Source organism: Chiloscyllium plagiosum, unplaced genomic scaffold, assembly GCF_037043375.1.
Source record: "Chiloscyllium plagiosum isolate Xiang-an unplaced genomic scaffold, Cpla_swu_hap1 HiC_scaffold_26, whole genome shotgun sequence".
Classification (NCBI taxonomy): Eukaryota; Metazoa; Chordata; class Chondrichthyes; order Orectolobiformes; family Hemiscylliidae; genus Chiloscyllium; species Chiloscyllium plagiosum.
In genome coordinates this window covers 25,482,627-25,500,370 of record NW_028270164.1, presented here as the reverse complement: position 1 = coordinate 25,500,370, position 17,744 = coordinate 25,482,627, and the positions used below count along the sequence as shown (strand labels likewise).

At 40.8% G+C, this 17,744-nt stretch overlaps 1 protein-coding gene across 4 annotated transcripts in view; it reads right to left on the bottom strand.

Annotated features, from left to right (window-relative positions):
- Positions 1–17,744, bottom strand: part of LOC122562939 (cadherin EGF LAG seven-pass G-type receptor 2-like) — a 328,596-nt gene that overhangs the window by 57,348 nt on the left and 253,504 nt on the right. For all 4 annotated transcript variants that reach the window (XM_087973584.1, XM_087973581.1, XM_087973583.1 and 1 more), the window contains exons 10-12: positions 11,181–11,366; positions 4,575–4,688; positions 2,833–3,007 (exon numbers count right to left, since the gene is read on the bottom strand). In XM_087973584.1, the coding sequence (XP_087829710.1) occupies positions 2,833–3,007; positions 4,575–4,688; positions 11,181–11,366 (475 nt within the window). The remainder of the gene's footprint in view (positions 1–2,832; positions 3,008–4,574; positions 4,689–11,180; positions 11,367–17,744) is intronic.

The following is a 17,744-nucleotide window of genomic DNA, read 5'->3' as shown; positions in this document are numbered from 1 at the left end:
TGTGACCAGTGGCGTGCCACAAGGATCAGTGCTGGGTCCTCTACTTTTCGTCATTTGTATAAATGATTTGCATGTGAACATAGGAGATATAGTTAGTAAGTCTGCTGATGACACTAAAATTGGAAGTGTAGTGGACACTGAAGAAGGTTACTTCAGATTTAAATGGGATCTTGATGATAGAGTCATAGAGATGTACAGCATGGAAACAGACCTTTCGGTCCAACCCGTCCATGCCGACCAGATATCCTAACCCAATCTAGTCCCATCTGCCAGCACCCGGCCCCTATCCCTCCAAACCCTTCCTATTCATATACCCATCCAAATACCTTTTGAATGTTGCAATTGTACCAGCCTCCACCACTTCCTCTGGCAGCTCATTCCATACACGTACTAACCTCTATGTGAGAAAGTTGCCCCTTAGGTCTCTTTTATATCTTTCCCCTCTCACCCTAAACCTATGCCCTCTAGTTCTGGACTATCCCACCCCAGAGAAAAGACTTTGTCTATTTATCCTATCCATGCCCCTCATAATTTTGTAAACCTCCATAAGGTCACCCCTCAGTCTCCGACAGGGAAAACAGCCCCAGCTTGTTCAGCCTCTCCCTATAGCTCAAATCCTCCAACCCTGGCAACATCCTTGTAAATCTTTTCTGAACCATTTCAAGTTTCACAACATCTTTCTGATAGGAAGGAGACCAGAATTGCATACAATATTCCAACAGTGGTCCAACCAATGTCCCGTACAGCCGCAACATGACCTCCCACCTCCTGTACTCAATACTCTGACCAATAAAGGCAAGCTTACCAAATGCTTTCTTCACTAACCTATCTACCTGCGACTCCACTTTCAAGGACTATGAACCTGCACTCCAAAGTCTCTTTGTTCAGCAATGCTCCCAAGGACCTTACCATTAAGTGTATAAGTCCTGCTGAGAATTGCTTTCCCATAATGCAGCATCTCGCATTTATCTGAATTAAACTCCATCTGCCACTTCTCAGCCCATTGGCCCATCTGATCAAAATCTTATTGTAATCTGAGGTAACCTTCTTGGCTGTCCACTACACCTCCAATTTTGGTGTCATCTGCAAGCTTACTAGCTATACTTCTTATGCTCACATCCAAATCATTTAAATAAATGATGAAAAGTAGAGGACTCAGCACTGATCCTTGTGGCACTCCATGGATCATAGGCCTCCCATCTGAAAAACAACCCTCCAGCAAAGGTCTTCTACCTTTGAGCCAGTTCTGTATCCAAATGGCTAGTTCTCCCTGTATTCTGTGTTTCCTCCGGGTGCTCCGGTTTCCTCCCACAGTCCAAAAATGTGCAGGTTAGGTGAATTGGCCATGTTAAATTGCCCATAGTGTTAGGTGAAGGGGTAAATGTAGGGGAATGTGTCTGGGTGGGTTGCTCTTCAGAGAGTCGGTGTGGACTTTTTTCCACACTGTAAGTAATCTAATCTAAAAAAAATCTAACCTTACTCACCAGTCTACCATGGGGAACCTTGTCGAATGCCTTACTGAAGTCCATATAGATCACAAGTACCACTCTGATCTCATCAATCGGCGTTGTTACTTCTTCAAAAAACTCAAGATCATCTAGGCCAATGGGCTGAGGAGTGCCAGATGGAGTTTAATTCAGATAAATGCGAGGTGCTGCATTTTGGGAAAGCAAATCTTAGCTGGACTTCTATACTTAATGGTAAGGTCCTAGGGAGTGTTGCTGAACAACAACACCTTGGAGTGCAGGCTCATAGCTCCTTGAAAGTAGAGTTGCAGGTAGACAAGTATGCTTTCCTTTATTGGTCAGATTAATGAGTATAGGAGTTGGGAGGTCATGTTGTGGCAGGACATTGGTGCAATATTGCTGTTGGAATATTGCGTGCAATTCTGGTCTCCTTTGTATCAGAAGAATGTTGTGAAACTTGAAATGGTTCAGAAAAGATTTACAAGGATGTTGCCAATGTTGGAAGACTTGAGCTATAGGGAGAGGTTGAGTAGGCTGGGGCTGTTTTCCCTGGAGCGTCGGGGGCTGAGGGGTGATCTTATAGAGGTTTATAAAATCAAGAGGGACATGGATAGGATGGGGGAGTCCAGAACTAAAGGGCATTGGAACTTAAGGGGCAAAGTTTTCACGCAGAGGGTGGTGCGTGTATGAAATGAGTTGCCAAAAGAAGTGGTGGAGGCTGATTCAATTGCAGCATTTAAAAAGTATCTGGATGGGTATATGAATAGGAAGGGTTTGGAGGGATATGGGCCAAGTAATGGCAAATTGGACTAGATCAGGTTGGGATATCTGGTCAGCATGGGTTGGACCAAAGGGTCTGTTTTCGTGCTGTACGTCTCTATGACAGGTACAAGTGAAAAGATTCAGTACTGTTTGTACATATCTAATCATCAGAAATAAAAACCAAGGTTACAATACAAAGGGGTAGTCATATGCCAGTTTCTGATAGTCTGAAATTTACGCATGTTGTCAGTCAGCAAACACAAACACTCAGCTACATTGGACTTGGGTTTCCACAGAACATCACATGATAAAAGTCAATCATTAACTGAAATTTAATGCTGGCCAATTTAATTGAGCATCTATCATTTAGTACAATATTCTGAATAGTAATGTGACAGCATAATGATACACACATGTTTAACAGTTTTTATGATAACAAAACCAAAGATTATAGCGGGTGATCTATGGGATGTGAAACCTAGAATATCACCATCTTGAATCTCAGGAGCCTGCCTTTGTGCTTTAAGACCTAAAGAGAATCACACAGGCTATAAAATGCTGAGCTTCTCAGTGACCCCATTACTAAAGTGGTGTAAATTCTTACCTGGGTCACAGCTGCAGGAGTAGCTATCCCAGTCATCACTGCAGTAGCTGTTTGTAGGACATGGGCTGGAATCACAGGGATCAGGAATGCTGCAGCCTCTCTCCACATTCACCTTTTCAGCATGGTTTATATTCAATGCCACTGCTGTGGATGGTGTCTCACCAATACGAATCCCCTGAGGAAAGAATTGCTCATTTTACAGCAGCTCACGCCAGCAACAAAATCGTTTGCATCTGTATCTGTTTAAGATCATTCTTTGTGCAGAAGTATTATGGTTCCTTTGTTTTTGAATTTCCACACTTGCGACTAAATTGAAATGTCAGCTGGGTTTCCATTCAGGAGCAGCTGTGAACAATAATTTTGCGAACTAAAGCCAGCTGCCAAGGGAACACTCTAGCTTTATAATCAGACAATTTTGTAGGGAATCAAGAGATGGACTTCGCAGCAGTGTAGAAGCAACAGGAGTGCAACATTGATCTCACAGTCAGAGGCCTGGTTTTATTTCCTACAGATTGCCGAATTCTCCAAAGGCAACTGGGCAAGACTCATTTCATTCTGACAGGTCACAGAATTGAAGGATTTCAGCTCACATACTGCAGAAGAGACTCTCAGTGAAAAAGTACACTTGTGTGCTTGATATGAACCAATTGCCAAGTAGCACTGATGTTGATCAGGGAACCTGGACGTTAAATTCATATATGCCACACATTCAGACTGAGCTCAGACCTTTAGTCCATACATTCCTGCCATGAATTTACCAAGGTCTGAGCCTGAGTAGGTGATATCAGTCTGTTATTCAATCTCAGGACCAGCATAAGGAAACCTGATTGTCATGTTCTAAATATCTACACGTGAACTTCTAATTGAGGCTTACAGGACAGCAACAATCTCGAAAATCCATGCTCAATTTTCACCTTTTAAACCAAAAGTTGATGAGGACAATTGCTGGTTAATTGCCACCTTGCCTCATGTCAACCAAGTAACCATAAAGCAGGGAGTGAATCGAATAACTTTGTTGTTTCTGTGACTCTGCAGTAAAAAAGGTAAAGTCACCATAATCTTAACAGACATAGGGCTGTTCTTTCATTAGAGAGAGAAAGAGAGAGAGAGAGAAAGAGAGAAAAACCTCAGTGTGAAGAGAGGAGAGTCCTTCATGGTAACCTCAACTGGCGCAGATTGAAACCACACTGTTGGCAATGTTCTGCAATGCAAACTGGCTATCCAGTCAACTGAGCTAAACTGACCCTATGGCAGACAATATGGGACTATCATTCAATGAGCTATTATTACATTAGAATCCCCACAGCACGGAAGTAGGCCCTTCTGCCCAACAAGTCCACACTGACCCTCAAAGAGTCACCCACCCAGACCCATTCCCCTACTTTACATTTACCCCTGACTAATACATGACTAATATTGCATGGTCAATTCACCTGACCGGCACACCTTTGGATTGTGGGAGAAAACCAGAGTACCCAGAGGAAACCCACACAGACGGGGGAGAATGTGCCAACTCCACAGAGTCACCCGAGGTGGGATCAAACCTGGATCCCGGGCACTGTGAGGCAGCAGTGCTAACCACTGAGCCACTGTGTTGTTATGGGATGAGAAATCTAAATAACATTTCAACCACTGAATGTAAATGCCATAACATAAAGCATTCGTTTATTCACAAGTCTACTGAGGAACCAAATAGCTAGAAATATTGAAAACCATCGATAATATCCTGCTGTTTGTCATACCTGTATACATCCCCGGAACCCATGAAGAACACTGCCATCATTTCCTGAGACTCCACCGACACTGATTGTTTTCAGATTCAATCCATGCAGCTCGCTACCAATTTCGACCATTGTCTGTCGAATCGAATGGAGTCAGAAATCAATGGGAAAATTCTCACAAGAGCCATAACTCATCAATAAAGAAAATCTCACTAATGTATTAATTGTTTGCTCGACATAATCTATTGTGTCAATGAAATCAGACATGAGGTTTGGTTCGTCTTCCTGATGAAGGGCTTTTGCCCGAAACGTCGATTTTACTGCTCCTCGGATGCTGCCTAAACAGCTGTGCTTTTCCAGCACCACTCTAATCTAGACACTCGTCTTCAAAGGGCAATTCACAAAAGCCAAAGCATTGTCTAAATGTTCTCAAATGGACCTCAACAGATGATTATGAATATGCCCTGATTAGGATAGACATTATAAAATGTGGCAGCATTTTTCTCAGTTTGATGACTGTTAGGATAGTGTGCAAAATGAAGTGGAGCTTTCTCAAACAATTACTGAGTGGACACAAGACTGAATGCATTAAACTGTACTGTCAGAGATGCCAGAGCAATGGCTGGCATGTAAATTGAAAATCAGGCAAATAAAGGTGAGAAGGGAAAGATTTAACAATGACCTGAGGGGCAACTTTCTCATGCAGGGGGTGGCACGTGTATGGAACAAGCTGCCTGGGGATGTTGGTACATTTAAAAGGCATCTGGATGGGTACATGAATAGGAAGGGTTCAGAGGGACATGGGGCAAATGCTGGCAAATGGGACTAGCTCAATTTAGGATATTTGGTCAACATGGATGAGTTGGACCAAAGGGTCTGTATGACTCTATAGAAAGGTGGTGACATGATGGCAATATCACTGGACTAGTTATCTTGAGCCCCAGGCTAATGATCCGGGATCATGGATTTGAATCCCATTATAGCAGATGATGACATTGAGCTATAAGGAGACACTGAATAGGCTGGAGCTGTTTTCCCTGCACCATTGGAGTCTGAGGGGTGACCTTATAGAGGTTTGTAAAATCATGGGGGACATGAATAGGGTAAATAGACAAGGTCTTTTCTCTGGAGTGGGGGAATCCAGAACTAGAGAGCATAGGCTTACAGTGAAAGGGGCAAGATTTAAAAGGGATCTAAAGGGCAACCTTTTCATGCAGAAGGTGGTGCGTGTGTGGAATGAGCTGTCCAAGAAAGTGGTGGAGGCTGTTATAAGTACAGCATTTAAAAATCTCCTGGATAGGCATATGGATAGGAAACATTCAGAGGGATATGGGCCAATTGCTAGCAAATAGGACTAGATTAATTTAGAATATCTGGTTGGCATAGATAAATTGGACTGAAGGTCCATGCTATGCATCTCCATGATTCTATGAAATTTGAGCTTAATTTTTAAAAGTCTGGAATTAAAAGCTAACCTAACAGTGACCATATAAACATTGTTGACTATCGTAAAAATTCCTCTGACTCATGAATGCACATCAGGGAAGAAATCTGCTTGGCCTGGCCTACATGTGACTCCAAAACCACACCATAGTGGTTGAATCTAAACTGCCCTCTGGGGATTTAAGGATGGGCAATAAATGCTGGCCTATGCCCACATCTCATGAATGAATACGTTTTTAAAAATCAACTCAGAAGTCTGAAGTTACCAATGCTTGTCTAAATTTAATAGACATCAATGAAGTATCTTGATGAGTCTGATTACTCAGCAATGGATACCTAAAAAGGACAAATGTTTTATTGCGTTTGAAGAATACCAAAATTCCTTGGTTCAAAAAACCAGAGACTATTTCTCCATACAAAAAGGTATTTTCAATTACTCAGAATGTTCCATTCTCTGCGAGCATAGGGAGAATTTCCTTCTCTGGAGAAGTTTAGAAATGCTCCTGATGGTAAGATTGTGTACAATGTTATGGAACAGACCAGAACCCCTCAAAATATTTTAAGGTGGCCTAGACCCTAACCTTTTCTTATTTTAAAGACAGATGTATAGTCTGTTTCAGATGCAATATGACCAGTAAAACTACTCAACATTAAATGGAAGACAATCTATTTAAACACTGTAGGTAAAATATAGCCAAAGAAAGAGGAATTTTGAATAACGCAACTCTAATGGAAACTTAACAGACTAATAGATACAGTAACCATTACTAATTAACTGCTCCAATATAGTAACATGCCATAACACACCTTGGCAAAAAGGCAAATTCAGACACAGATTTTCACATGCAGTTCTCCAATGCGGAAGTTAAAAAACAGAGAAAATTCAGAGAGAGTAGCAGACAAGAGACATTTACCAAAGCTTCCAACTATGTTGAGACCCCAACAGCTTCTGATGCTACTGAAAAACCAAAATCCAGATATCCTGATCTATGAGAGCTGTCCACATCCATTCAGGCTGTTAAAAAAAACTCAAGGCCTCTCAAGCTGTTTACTCCAATGGTGTTCAATAGTCATCTTGGAACCGCTGCCTTACAACCTTTCTTCAAAACTAAACAGGACAAAATAACCTCTAAAAATGACAGCATTGTTACAACATTGGTTCCAAGATGTGGTAATAGTGAGGTGGTAATACAGAGGGAGACATGGATCTGTTTCATAAATGTTTAACATATCTGAGATTCTCAAGTGGCTATGGGGATACATCATTGGTTTGTGGTCAAGAGGTGGGAAGAACGTATGTGGCTTTGCTCATCAACTAATGCAAAAGCCAATTCCCTGGATCTTGGATACTAATAATTTAGAGTCTTTCTTCATATGTTTATCTCTGACATCATCTCCTCGATAATCATCTCCAATCGCACAATACATCGCATTTTCCAACTTGTATGATGACATCAATATCAATATTTCATTAAAGAACTTTTGGCTTGTAAGAGAGTCAGCCATCTCCTTATATGAAAGATATCAATCAGTCAGAAGCAAACTATGCTTTTAACTTGAATTGTAGTTATTGACCAGCAAGCACTGGTTTGTTTAAATGAGATTGTTCCTTTCCCTTTATGCATGCGTTATTCAAGGACAGATCAGTATGTGAAGTATGATCACAATATTCCTCACCTTCAACGGTTATCTTAGACCTCTGTTAAATACCCCAAAGCAAAACATGTTCAGCTTCTCCTCAGCCAAATTACATTGCAGTGCAGTGCAATACTAACTCTTGTCCACCCTTGATAAACGTTAAATGAAAACATCCTTTTACATGCAAAGGAACACACCTTGATGGTGCCTTTCAAGCAGCAGAAATGAAATGAAATATGCCTGGGTGTGTATTTGTGCACACATATGTCAGTGTCGGGGAAGTGTTGTTGAGCAGTGTATGGTAAGTATATCCAAGAAGAAGCTTATGGAGTAAGTGTGGCCTGCAAATTCTTTTTATCTCATTCACAGTTTCTACACTCACATTTTTAAGAAACATTAGCTTTCAATATAATTTCCTTAAAGTTCCCACGTTTGATTCCATGAGTAAACATTGACAGGTGGAAGAAAGAAAAACTCAAAGAGGTTTTTTTTTTAAATAAAGAGCAAGACAATAACTCCAAAAATACTAGTGCCCATTAGGATCCATAAAAGTCGTGTGTGCATGGATGTGGGAGATTTGGACACTGTCCCCAATGAATACTTTGTGTCGGCCTTAACAATGGATAAGGATGATACATGCATAAACATTAGGGTGGAGGACTCAGAAATATTAGAATTAGTTAATAGAGAGAGGGAAAGAGAGAGAGAGAGAGGGAAAATATTAATGTGTTGAGCAGCTAAAAGTGACCAAATCTGTAGGCTCAGATTAAAGTATTTCAGGCAGTTGAAAAAGGCATGAGAGGAAATATCAGCAGTCCTGGCATGTAAATTGAAAATCAGGCAAATAAGGTGAGAAGGGAAAGATTTAACAATGACCTGAGGGGCAACTTTCTTATGCAGGGGGTGGCACGTGTATGGAACAAGCTGCCTGGGGATGTTAGTACAACATTTAAAAGGCATCTGGATGGGTACATGAATAGGAAGGGTTCAGAGGGACATGGGGCAAATGCTGGCAAATGGGACTAGCTCAATTTAGGATATTTGGTCAACATGGATGAATTGGACCAGTAATTTTCAAATTCTCTCTAGCCACAGCTGAAACAGCACAGGATTACTAACATTGTCCCATTATTTTAAAAGGGAGAAAGTGAGGACTGCAGATGCTGGAGATCAGAATCGAGACTATGGTTCTGGAAAAGCACAGGTCAGGCAGCATCTGAGGAGCAGGAGAATCGATTCAAGCATAAACCCTTCATTAGGTAAGATGATTCCTGATGAAGGGCTTATGCCTGAAACGTCGATTGTCCTGCTCCTCGAATGCTGCCTGACCTGCTGTGCTGTTCCAGCACCATACTCTCGACCTGTTATTTTGAAAGCAAGGAAAGGAGAGGTCAGGAAATTACATGTATATCAGTCTTAACTTTAGAGATGGGCAAGCTATCAGAAAGAATTCTGTGGGACCGAATATGTGTGCACTTGGAGAGACAGGGAGAGTCAGCACGGATTTGCTAAGGGAAAGTCATGATTGACAAATTTGATTGAATTTTTTTTTGAGAAGATAACCAGCAGTGTTGATGAGGGCAAGGCATTTGATGTGATCAACATGGAGTTTTACAAGGCTTTTGATAAGGTCCTTCATGGATGATGGGTCAAGAAAGTAAGAGACTGTAGGATCTGAGGTGAAGTGGTACATTGGATCCAAAACCAATGGAAAGACAGGAAATAAAGGATAACAGAGAGGGATGCTTCTGTGACAGGAAGTCTGTTTCCAGTGGGGATCTGCAGGTCTTAGCATTGGGACCCTTACTGTTTATGGTGTAGATAAATAGTTTGGACTTAGAACTTCACCGACAACATGATATGGTAAATATGAAGAATAGCGACAAACTGCACAAAGGATGTCAACTGACTGGTCAGCTGGGCTGAGCAGAGCAGTGGAAAATGGAATTCAGTCTGTAAAAATGTGATGTAATGCACATGGGGAGGGCTATTAAGGCAAAGGATTACAATATGAAGGAGATGACCTTAGAAAAGTATTGAAGATCAGAGGAACCTTGGTGTGAAAATCCACAGATCCCTGAAGAAACCAGCACAAATGGATAAGATGGTTAATTAGCCAAAGCATATAATACAACAGAAGGGAGATTATGCTGGAACTGTATAAAAAGCTGGCTAGGCTACAGCTGGGGTATGGTGTGCAGTTCTGGTCAACACATTATAGGGGAGGATGTGATTGCACGCAAGCAATACCAGGTTACTGTCTGGGCTAGAGGGTCTGAGCTATGCGGAATGATTGGATAGATTGGGACTGTCTTCCTTGGAGCAACAAAGATTGCATGGAGCCTGATGGAAGTTTATAAGATGAAGAGAGGCATAGACAAGGTGGATAGAAAGGCACTTCTTCCTTGAATAGAGAGGTCAGTAATGAATGGGCACAAAAAGGTAGAAAGCTAAGAGAAGAGTCAAGGAGAAATGTTTTTTATCCAGACCCTGATGTAAGTCTGGAAATCACTACTTGAGAGAGGTCGGTGCGGAAGTTTTCATATCATTTGAGCAGTATACTGACATTCACTTGTGTTGAAATAGCCTTCAGGGCTGTGCAGCAAGAGCTTGAAAATGGGATGAGTGTAGTCAGATATTGGTGTGTAGACACAATGGGTCAAATGGCCTCCTTGAGTGATGTAAATGTCTTTGATTGAATAAGAAAAAAACTGTTCCCTCATGGGTTTTAGGCAGCTATTTTTCATCAATGAGGAAAGAAGTTTTACTTGCTTTCCAAGCTGCAAAACAGCCAAAGCGTTGAGGTTGAAGCTTTCACTGGACACCCAAGCTGTTGTGGCAACAATGGTTTTTACATCAGAATCAGACCAAAAGCCAAACAAGCTATTAGCTCAGACATGCAACTGGTAGAAGGGGGTCATGGAAGAACAGACTAGACCATGTGATGAAATGAAAAGAGAAAATGGTACTGCATGGAGACATGACTGAAAAATTCAATGTAAATGGAAAGCAATGCACTGATCCAAATGTTGCAGAGGGTTACCGTCCTTCAATTACTTTAGTGAACGATTTTTCTTCTGCAAATTAATTAGTGCTGATTTTAGACGTGAACGGAGTGGAATGATAAGGCTGCCAAAATGTTATTTGTTTTTGTCCTTTCCCGCCTGTCTTGAAGGTGTTACTTATTCTGGGGTAAGGCTCAATGAGGAGTGGCACCCTTACGATTCATACAATTGATTATTCTTCTGATTGAACCTCAACACTAAAAGATTGAACATTTGAATAATTATCATGAAAGCCACCTGACTGATGATCAATTGTTACCCAGGATCTGTTTGAGTACCCACACTAATGATTGAGGAATAAAATCAGAAGCAAGAGTCTTCTTATCAAACTTAATTAATGACAAACGCGCTGATGTATAGATTAGAAGAAAATATATTTACCAACAGATTTAATTCCAAACTAATTCAAGTTTCCTCTTTGTTCCAGTCAAATAAAGTAAATTGAAAATTTGAAACAGTTTTTCATGTCGACAGTCCTTACCTGGTGATGTCCATAGTCTATAGACATGAGAGCTGTGTATTTGGTTTTCAACTCATCTTTGGAACTATTAAGTTCTAGCTGCAAGTGATGCCAATCACCATCATTTACTTTTATTTGGTCCATTGTCAGTGCTGTGATCCGACTGCTTGAGCGATACACACTTAACATCACATTTCCCTCACTGAGCTGTAAAGATGGTGATACATGTTAAACATGCTAATGAAAGCAACACCGAGAAAACACATTAAGGCAAACAAGAAATTTTAAGATGTGTCTTTGATAGTGACTTTTTTTGAAGTACAACTTCCCAAGGCACTGTACAGGGGAATTATCAAACATCATTCAACTTAGAGGAATGCAGATGATATTAGGACAGGTAATAAGTAGGTTCTAAGAAGTGTCATGTAGGAGGAGAAGAAATGTGGAGAGGCACAATGGTTTCAGGAAGTAATCTCAGAAGTTCGTTCCAGACAGCTGAAGACACTGCCATTAATGGTGAAGTGATGAAATCTGGGGCTGACCATATGTATTATGACCAGAGGTAGGCCGCTCAGCCCATCCAAGGCTGATCGGATTACTTCACATTCCTACCTAACCCCGACAACCTATCACCCCTTGCTCATCAAGAATTTACTTTTGCCTTAGAAACACTCAAGAACTCTGCTTCCACCATCTTTAACCAAAGAGAGTTGCAAAGACACACAACAATCTGCAAGAGAAAACAAAATATTCTCCTTAACTCTATCTTAAATAGATAATCCCTCTTTTCAATCTGTTACCCACTACTTTTTCCCACCTTATTAATTTGTTAATCATTCATTGCTATTTTGATATTCTATCCAATCTTCTGACTTGTCATAATTCTTTTTGCAAGCACATGTATTTTTCCTTAGTGTCACTGTTAAAATTTTAGATAAAAACTTGGGTCCTCCCCTTGGAATTTTTCTTTCATGCTAAAATGTATGTTTCCTTTATATTCCCTTACACCGCATGTTTATTAACCTGTTCCGTAAGCTAATTTATAACTTCACCTTAATTAGCTCTGCTTTCATGACATCATAATTGGCCTTATTTAAATATTAAATATTTGTCTTGGACCCATGCTTCTCTCCTTAGATTGCATGTAAATTTCAATCATATTATAGTCATTGTAACCCATGGGCACAGTTACTATTAGCTATACATTATTATACATTAATTAATCAATCTAATCTTGTTGCACAAGACCAGGTTTGGTGTAGCCGGTTTTCTGCTAGGCTCCAGAACGTGCTGTTCTAAGGAACTATCTTGAGCACAGTCCCCGAACTCATCTAGGCTAAATTTGCCTCTTGGATTTTTCTGGTCTCTATGTAAATTAAAATGCCATATGATTATTAACCTACCCTTCTGAAAGCTCCAACTATTTCTGACTCGATACTCTATCCAGCCATGTGGTTATCAGGGGGTCTTTGCACTACTCCCATAAATGACTCCTTGAGACATGTCACAGGCTAGAATTGGAGGGGCCAGGACAGGGAGGGTTTTTTTTTAAAAGAAGCATAAGATTGCTAAATCACAGCTTTGTTTTTGGCTGGGATCCAATGTAGATCAATAAGCACAGAGGTGAGGGATGAACAGAACATGATGTAATTTAAGATATAGTTTGGATGAGCTCAAGATCATGGAGAATGCAAGGTGGGAATGTGGCTGAGAAGCTGTAATAGTTTATATTTTAAAAATTCATTCATGGAATGTGGGTTGGTAGATATTGCCAATGGGGAGTAGGTGAGGTCTGCAGATGCTGGAGATCAGAGCTGAAAATGTGTTGCTGGAGAAGCGCAGCAGGTCAGGCAGCATCCAGGGAACAGGAGAATCGACGTTTCGGGCATAGGCCCTTCCTGAAGAAGGGCTTATGCCCGAAACGTCGACTCTCCTGTTCCCTGGATGCTGCCTGACCTGCTGCGCTTCTCCAGCAACACATTTTCAGATATTGCCAATGCCTAGTTGCCCCATTTGCTATAGTTGAACTCAATTCCATTAGGGAGGGAGTTCTAGCATTCTGAGATAACAAAAGCATGAATGAGCGTTTCAGCCAGCAGCTGAACTGATGCAGAGGTAGAAGCGGACTACATTATGGAAGTAAATGAGGACAGTTTTGGTGAGAGGGAGGAATATCAGGTGGGATACTCAGCTCATAGCCAAATCTGTTGGCAAAGTGACAAATGGTCTGGGTCAGCATCAGCCAATGGCTGGGTGATGAGTCTGAGTCAGTGATTGGGACTTGAGTTTGTAGTGGGAATAGAAAATGATGGGGGAGACTCAGTAGCACCGGTTTTCTGGGTGAAAAGAGTACTTTTATGTTTTCAATGTAATATCTGAAGCATGCATGAACAATGCTGTTGTAAAGCACACCAGATGACATTTAGTTACTGATTTGATACCAATGCAATGGTGTCATTTTGGGTCTTCACACTCCAGCTAACGCTTTCTCTCAAAACTGAACAGCTGAACTTGTGTTAAATACTATGAAGAGCTCCTGCAACAAGCCAGCAGCGTTATTTAAGGGGATCATCCACTTACAGGTTAGTTGCTGGTTTTATTGTTAAACAATTCTACACATTTTGGGGATTTGCCATAATTATTTCAAGATTCAAATATCTATTGGGAATGGTGTAGCAGGTGATGAAATACTTCATGCTGACTTCAAGACTTCTATGGAAGCTAGTTGCTCCCAGTCATGACTGCCTGAGGAGGTCTACATAACAGTGAGAATAAACAGAAACCATACGTGCAGTTTAAACAAAATGGGTGATGAGAAGGAGTAGTAGCAGAATTGGAGGTGGAGCGGGAGGAGAAACAGTGTGATACCAGTGACTGGAATTCCTCATTTACCAAGAGTTCCATCCTTTATCTTTCCTCTGTCATGGACCATCATGTCATTCCCATGATCACAGTACAAAGACAAGACTCAACAAAAGTACCCTTTTCAAACCAACCTAATTGCTCTTGTGCATTTCCTCATTGTTTCCTCCCGTATGTCTCTGCCTGCTCTAGTACTCCTATCAAGTGCAGAGACTGGAACAGAGAGTGAAGTGTGTCACTGAATGTGCTACGATATATTTGGATCAATGTCATGTATGAATTGCTGTCACTGAGTGCAACAGACCTGGATGTGAGGCTTGCAACGTTGTTAAATGTTTGATCATGGGTAGAAGCAATGCATATTAGATATGTGTTCTAACTGGGAGAGATCTCTGACAGATGATTGTTGGGTTATGATGTATTAAGCAATGGCAGAATTTGTGTTTGAAGATTCATTCACTGACCTTGACCTGTTGTAAGAGGTCGTGAAACTTCTTGCAAAATTGAGTTCAGGTGCTCAGAGCTAATAGGTCTATCATTTACTTCCATGATGATCTGTTATCATTGTGTGACTGGAGGGCCTCCTGTCTATTACAGTGCAGTCTATCTCCTGTCCATTCCACCTCCAACTAGACATCTAGTGCGACATTAGCAAGTGTTGCTGCCTAGGCTCTCTCATAGTCAGCTATTGACGCATATTATTCTGAAGGACCTTAGCACTTTAAGTAGCCACAACGTACTTTAAGAGGGGCATGTTAATTATATGCAATCCAGAGTTAGCCTTAGGTAGTGCCACCAAGTAATTATGTTCAGTCCCCTCTTGATACATGCAATCAATGAACAGTGCAGTTTGGGTTGTTTGAGTGCAGCCATTATCATCAAACAGGTCACTCAAAGTTGCATGCCGCTTGCCTAACACAACGTGTGTGCAATGCAGATATACATTGTGATTCCGGTTTCCTTTTATAGGCACTATCAAAGTTAGTCATGCTCTACTTTAAGTTTAACCAATATTTCACTGGAGGAAATTTCTGGTCATCCAATATTGAAGGTTGGACTAGTGTGACAAATCAGACAGTTCTAATACTACTTATTCCTCATAGCATTCCTCCTGATGTTATAGTGCAGGATTGAAGTCAAACAGAATCAAAACATTCTCCTTTTTCATGGAGTTATGGGTAGCATGTAACAGGAGTCTGAAGTTCTCCACATCTCTATATAAAACAGCATTACAGCTCCAAGTTTATGCACAGCTGTAACTCTCACCACATGTTCCGAAGACCAGGGATGCAACGTGGGCATGACTGACCAGTAGAGGGCAGCTGGAACATTGTGTGAGATAATGCAAGGCACCAACAAGTGGAGTTAGAGGAGAATAAGCAGCTATGACAAGATGCGTTCAATTTGATAGATTATATTTTCTGCTCCTTCATTTTCAATAAATCTACATTGAGTGTCTGAAATCTCTGATTTCATTTCCTTTCTAACTCTGGCCATTAGGATTCTAAGGACATTTTTTACGACATGACCCATTAGAGAGTGATTTTCCATCTTGCATTCTACAGCACCAGGACTCTGAAAAAACAACAGAAGTCTCAGCTCAACTTTGTCAGTAATAATAGTCAATTTTTCAATTCTGAGCTCTCGTATTGCACTAAAAATTTCTTTTGCTCTTTCATCCCGGCCTGGTGCCTCTCTATTCTTCGAATCAATTTAAAGGCAGCCTCACAGTGATTCTGCAGCACCACTCCGATAAACAAACCCAATGATGAGACAATTGGCCAAATTAAAGAAAGTATTTTAAAACACTGCAACACATCAAGTAACTGGGATCTCTGTGCTCAACCATTTGGTCAGCTGCTGCTTACTAATTATTAGTCCTGGCTGTCAGTAAGAAATCTTGCATTGAACATTGATAGAAATGTCATGCTCCATGTATATCTTTTTTGCTTAAAACTTATTCCTTCTCCAAAACTTAATTGCTCCAATTATATCTTTGTAGTCACTACTTATGCAATGTAATCACAGGAAACAAGCTAGCTAATAATCCCACTGTAAAGATTCTCAGACAGTGAGACATAAGGGTCAGATAATAGTTTTTTGTGTGATATTGAGTGAGGGGTAAGTACTGAACAGGATACCGGGGATAATTCCCTTGCTTTTTATTTAAACAGTGCCATTCACAGCACCCCTTTATATGTGGTACTCCCTTATGATGACTCAAAAAAAAACTGTGGATTCTGGAGATTTGAAATACAAACAGAGCGCACCAAGAAACCCAGCAAGTCTGGTAGACCTTGTGGACAGAGAAACAAAGTCAGTGTTTCAAGTCTGATTTGACTCTTTGTCACAGCAACATTCAAAGAAGTGTCACATCAGACTTGAAATATTAAATAGCTTTCTCTCCACAGATTCTACCAGAGCTGCTGAGTTTCTCCAGAACATTCTGCTGTGTATTATTATACCTCGTAACCACAATGGAGCATTATTGCAGCATGGATTCTCTCCTCAGGTCTCAGAAGTGGAGGGGACTACCAATAGCTGACATCAAGTATTTTGCATGTAGCACAAACTTAATTTATTCATGGCTGAAAACAAAGAAATGCTGGAAAATCACAGCAGGTCAGGCAGCATCCATGGAGAGAGAGAGTGCAAGCTAATGTTAGCTTGCTCTTTCTCCACGGGTGCTGCTGACCTATTGTGATTTCCTGCATTTTTTGTTTTCGGTACACATTCAAGCATCTGCAGTAATTTCTTCTTTCCTTGATTTATTCATGTCCGCTTACTCATGAAACATCCAAACTGAATGGCTTATAGCCTCCACTGAACATTACTCAGACCAGGGCAACCAGGTCAGGTCCCTCAGACAGAGTCAGAGCAGAACGGGCAGCTATAACTCCCAAGATTGGCAAGATTTCAAACTGGCAATGCTGGCACTTTCTTTTAGAAAGAGTATGTTTTATACAATGAATGGAACTAATATTGGGCTACACTTTAAAGCAATAAAATCACTCATATATCATTATCAAATTGACTTCAGACAGACTGATTCCATTATAGGAACAGTTCATTTTTCATTTCATGTTCCTAATTTTTTTTGAGCTGTTCTGCTAAGACAGCACTCACAACTGTCATCATGTACAATCTGGGAGAGTAACATGGGAAATTTAGATGTCAAACATATCCTGAGATCTTGTACATCATATTCTTCAGTATTCATATTCAAACACAAATTGAATAAGTGCATCTTTCTCATCAGCGTCCCATGAAGTTATAAAAGCCTGCTGTCTGTGTTTTAGGATGATATTTTTGATGCACCTGTCGACCTTTTGACTGGAATAAGGGGTTGTCAGTATGAAATAACCAGATCAGTTGGGGTGGGGCTCAGATATGTTTGACTAGTTGTAGCTTTAAGATGAGCTCGAGGTCTGTGATTCATATTTATATTGTATGTTTTAATGCAACGACGACCAGCTTGTGGTTGCATAGTTTGCTGAAATTAAATAAGTCTTAATAAGAAGGGCCCCTTGCCCAAAACACAATATACTTTACTGCATGTTAGCAATCAGGTACAAGTTGGTTTGTAAGATAAACATGGATATAGAGCGGCACGGTGGCTCAGTGGTTAGCACTGCTGCCTGACAACACGATGGTCCCAGGTTCAATTCCAGCCTTGGGTGACTGTCTGTGTGGAGTTTGCACATTCTCCCTGTGTCTGTGTGG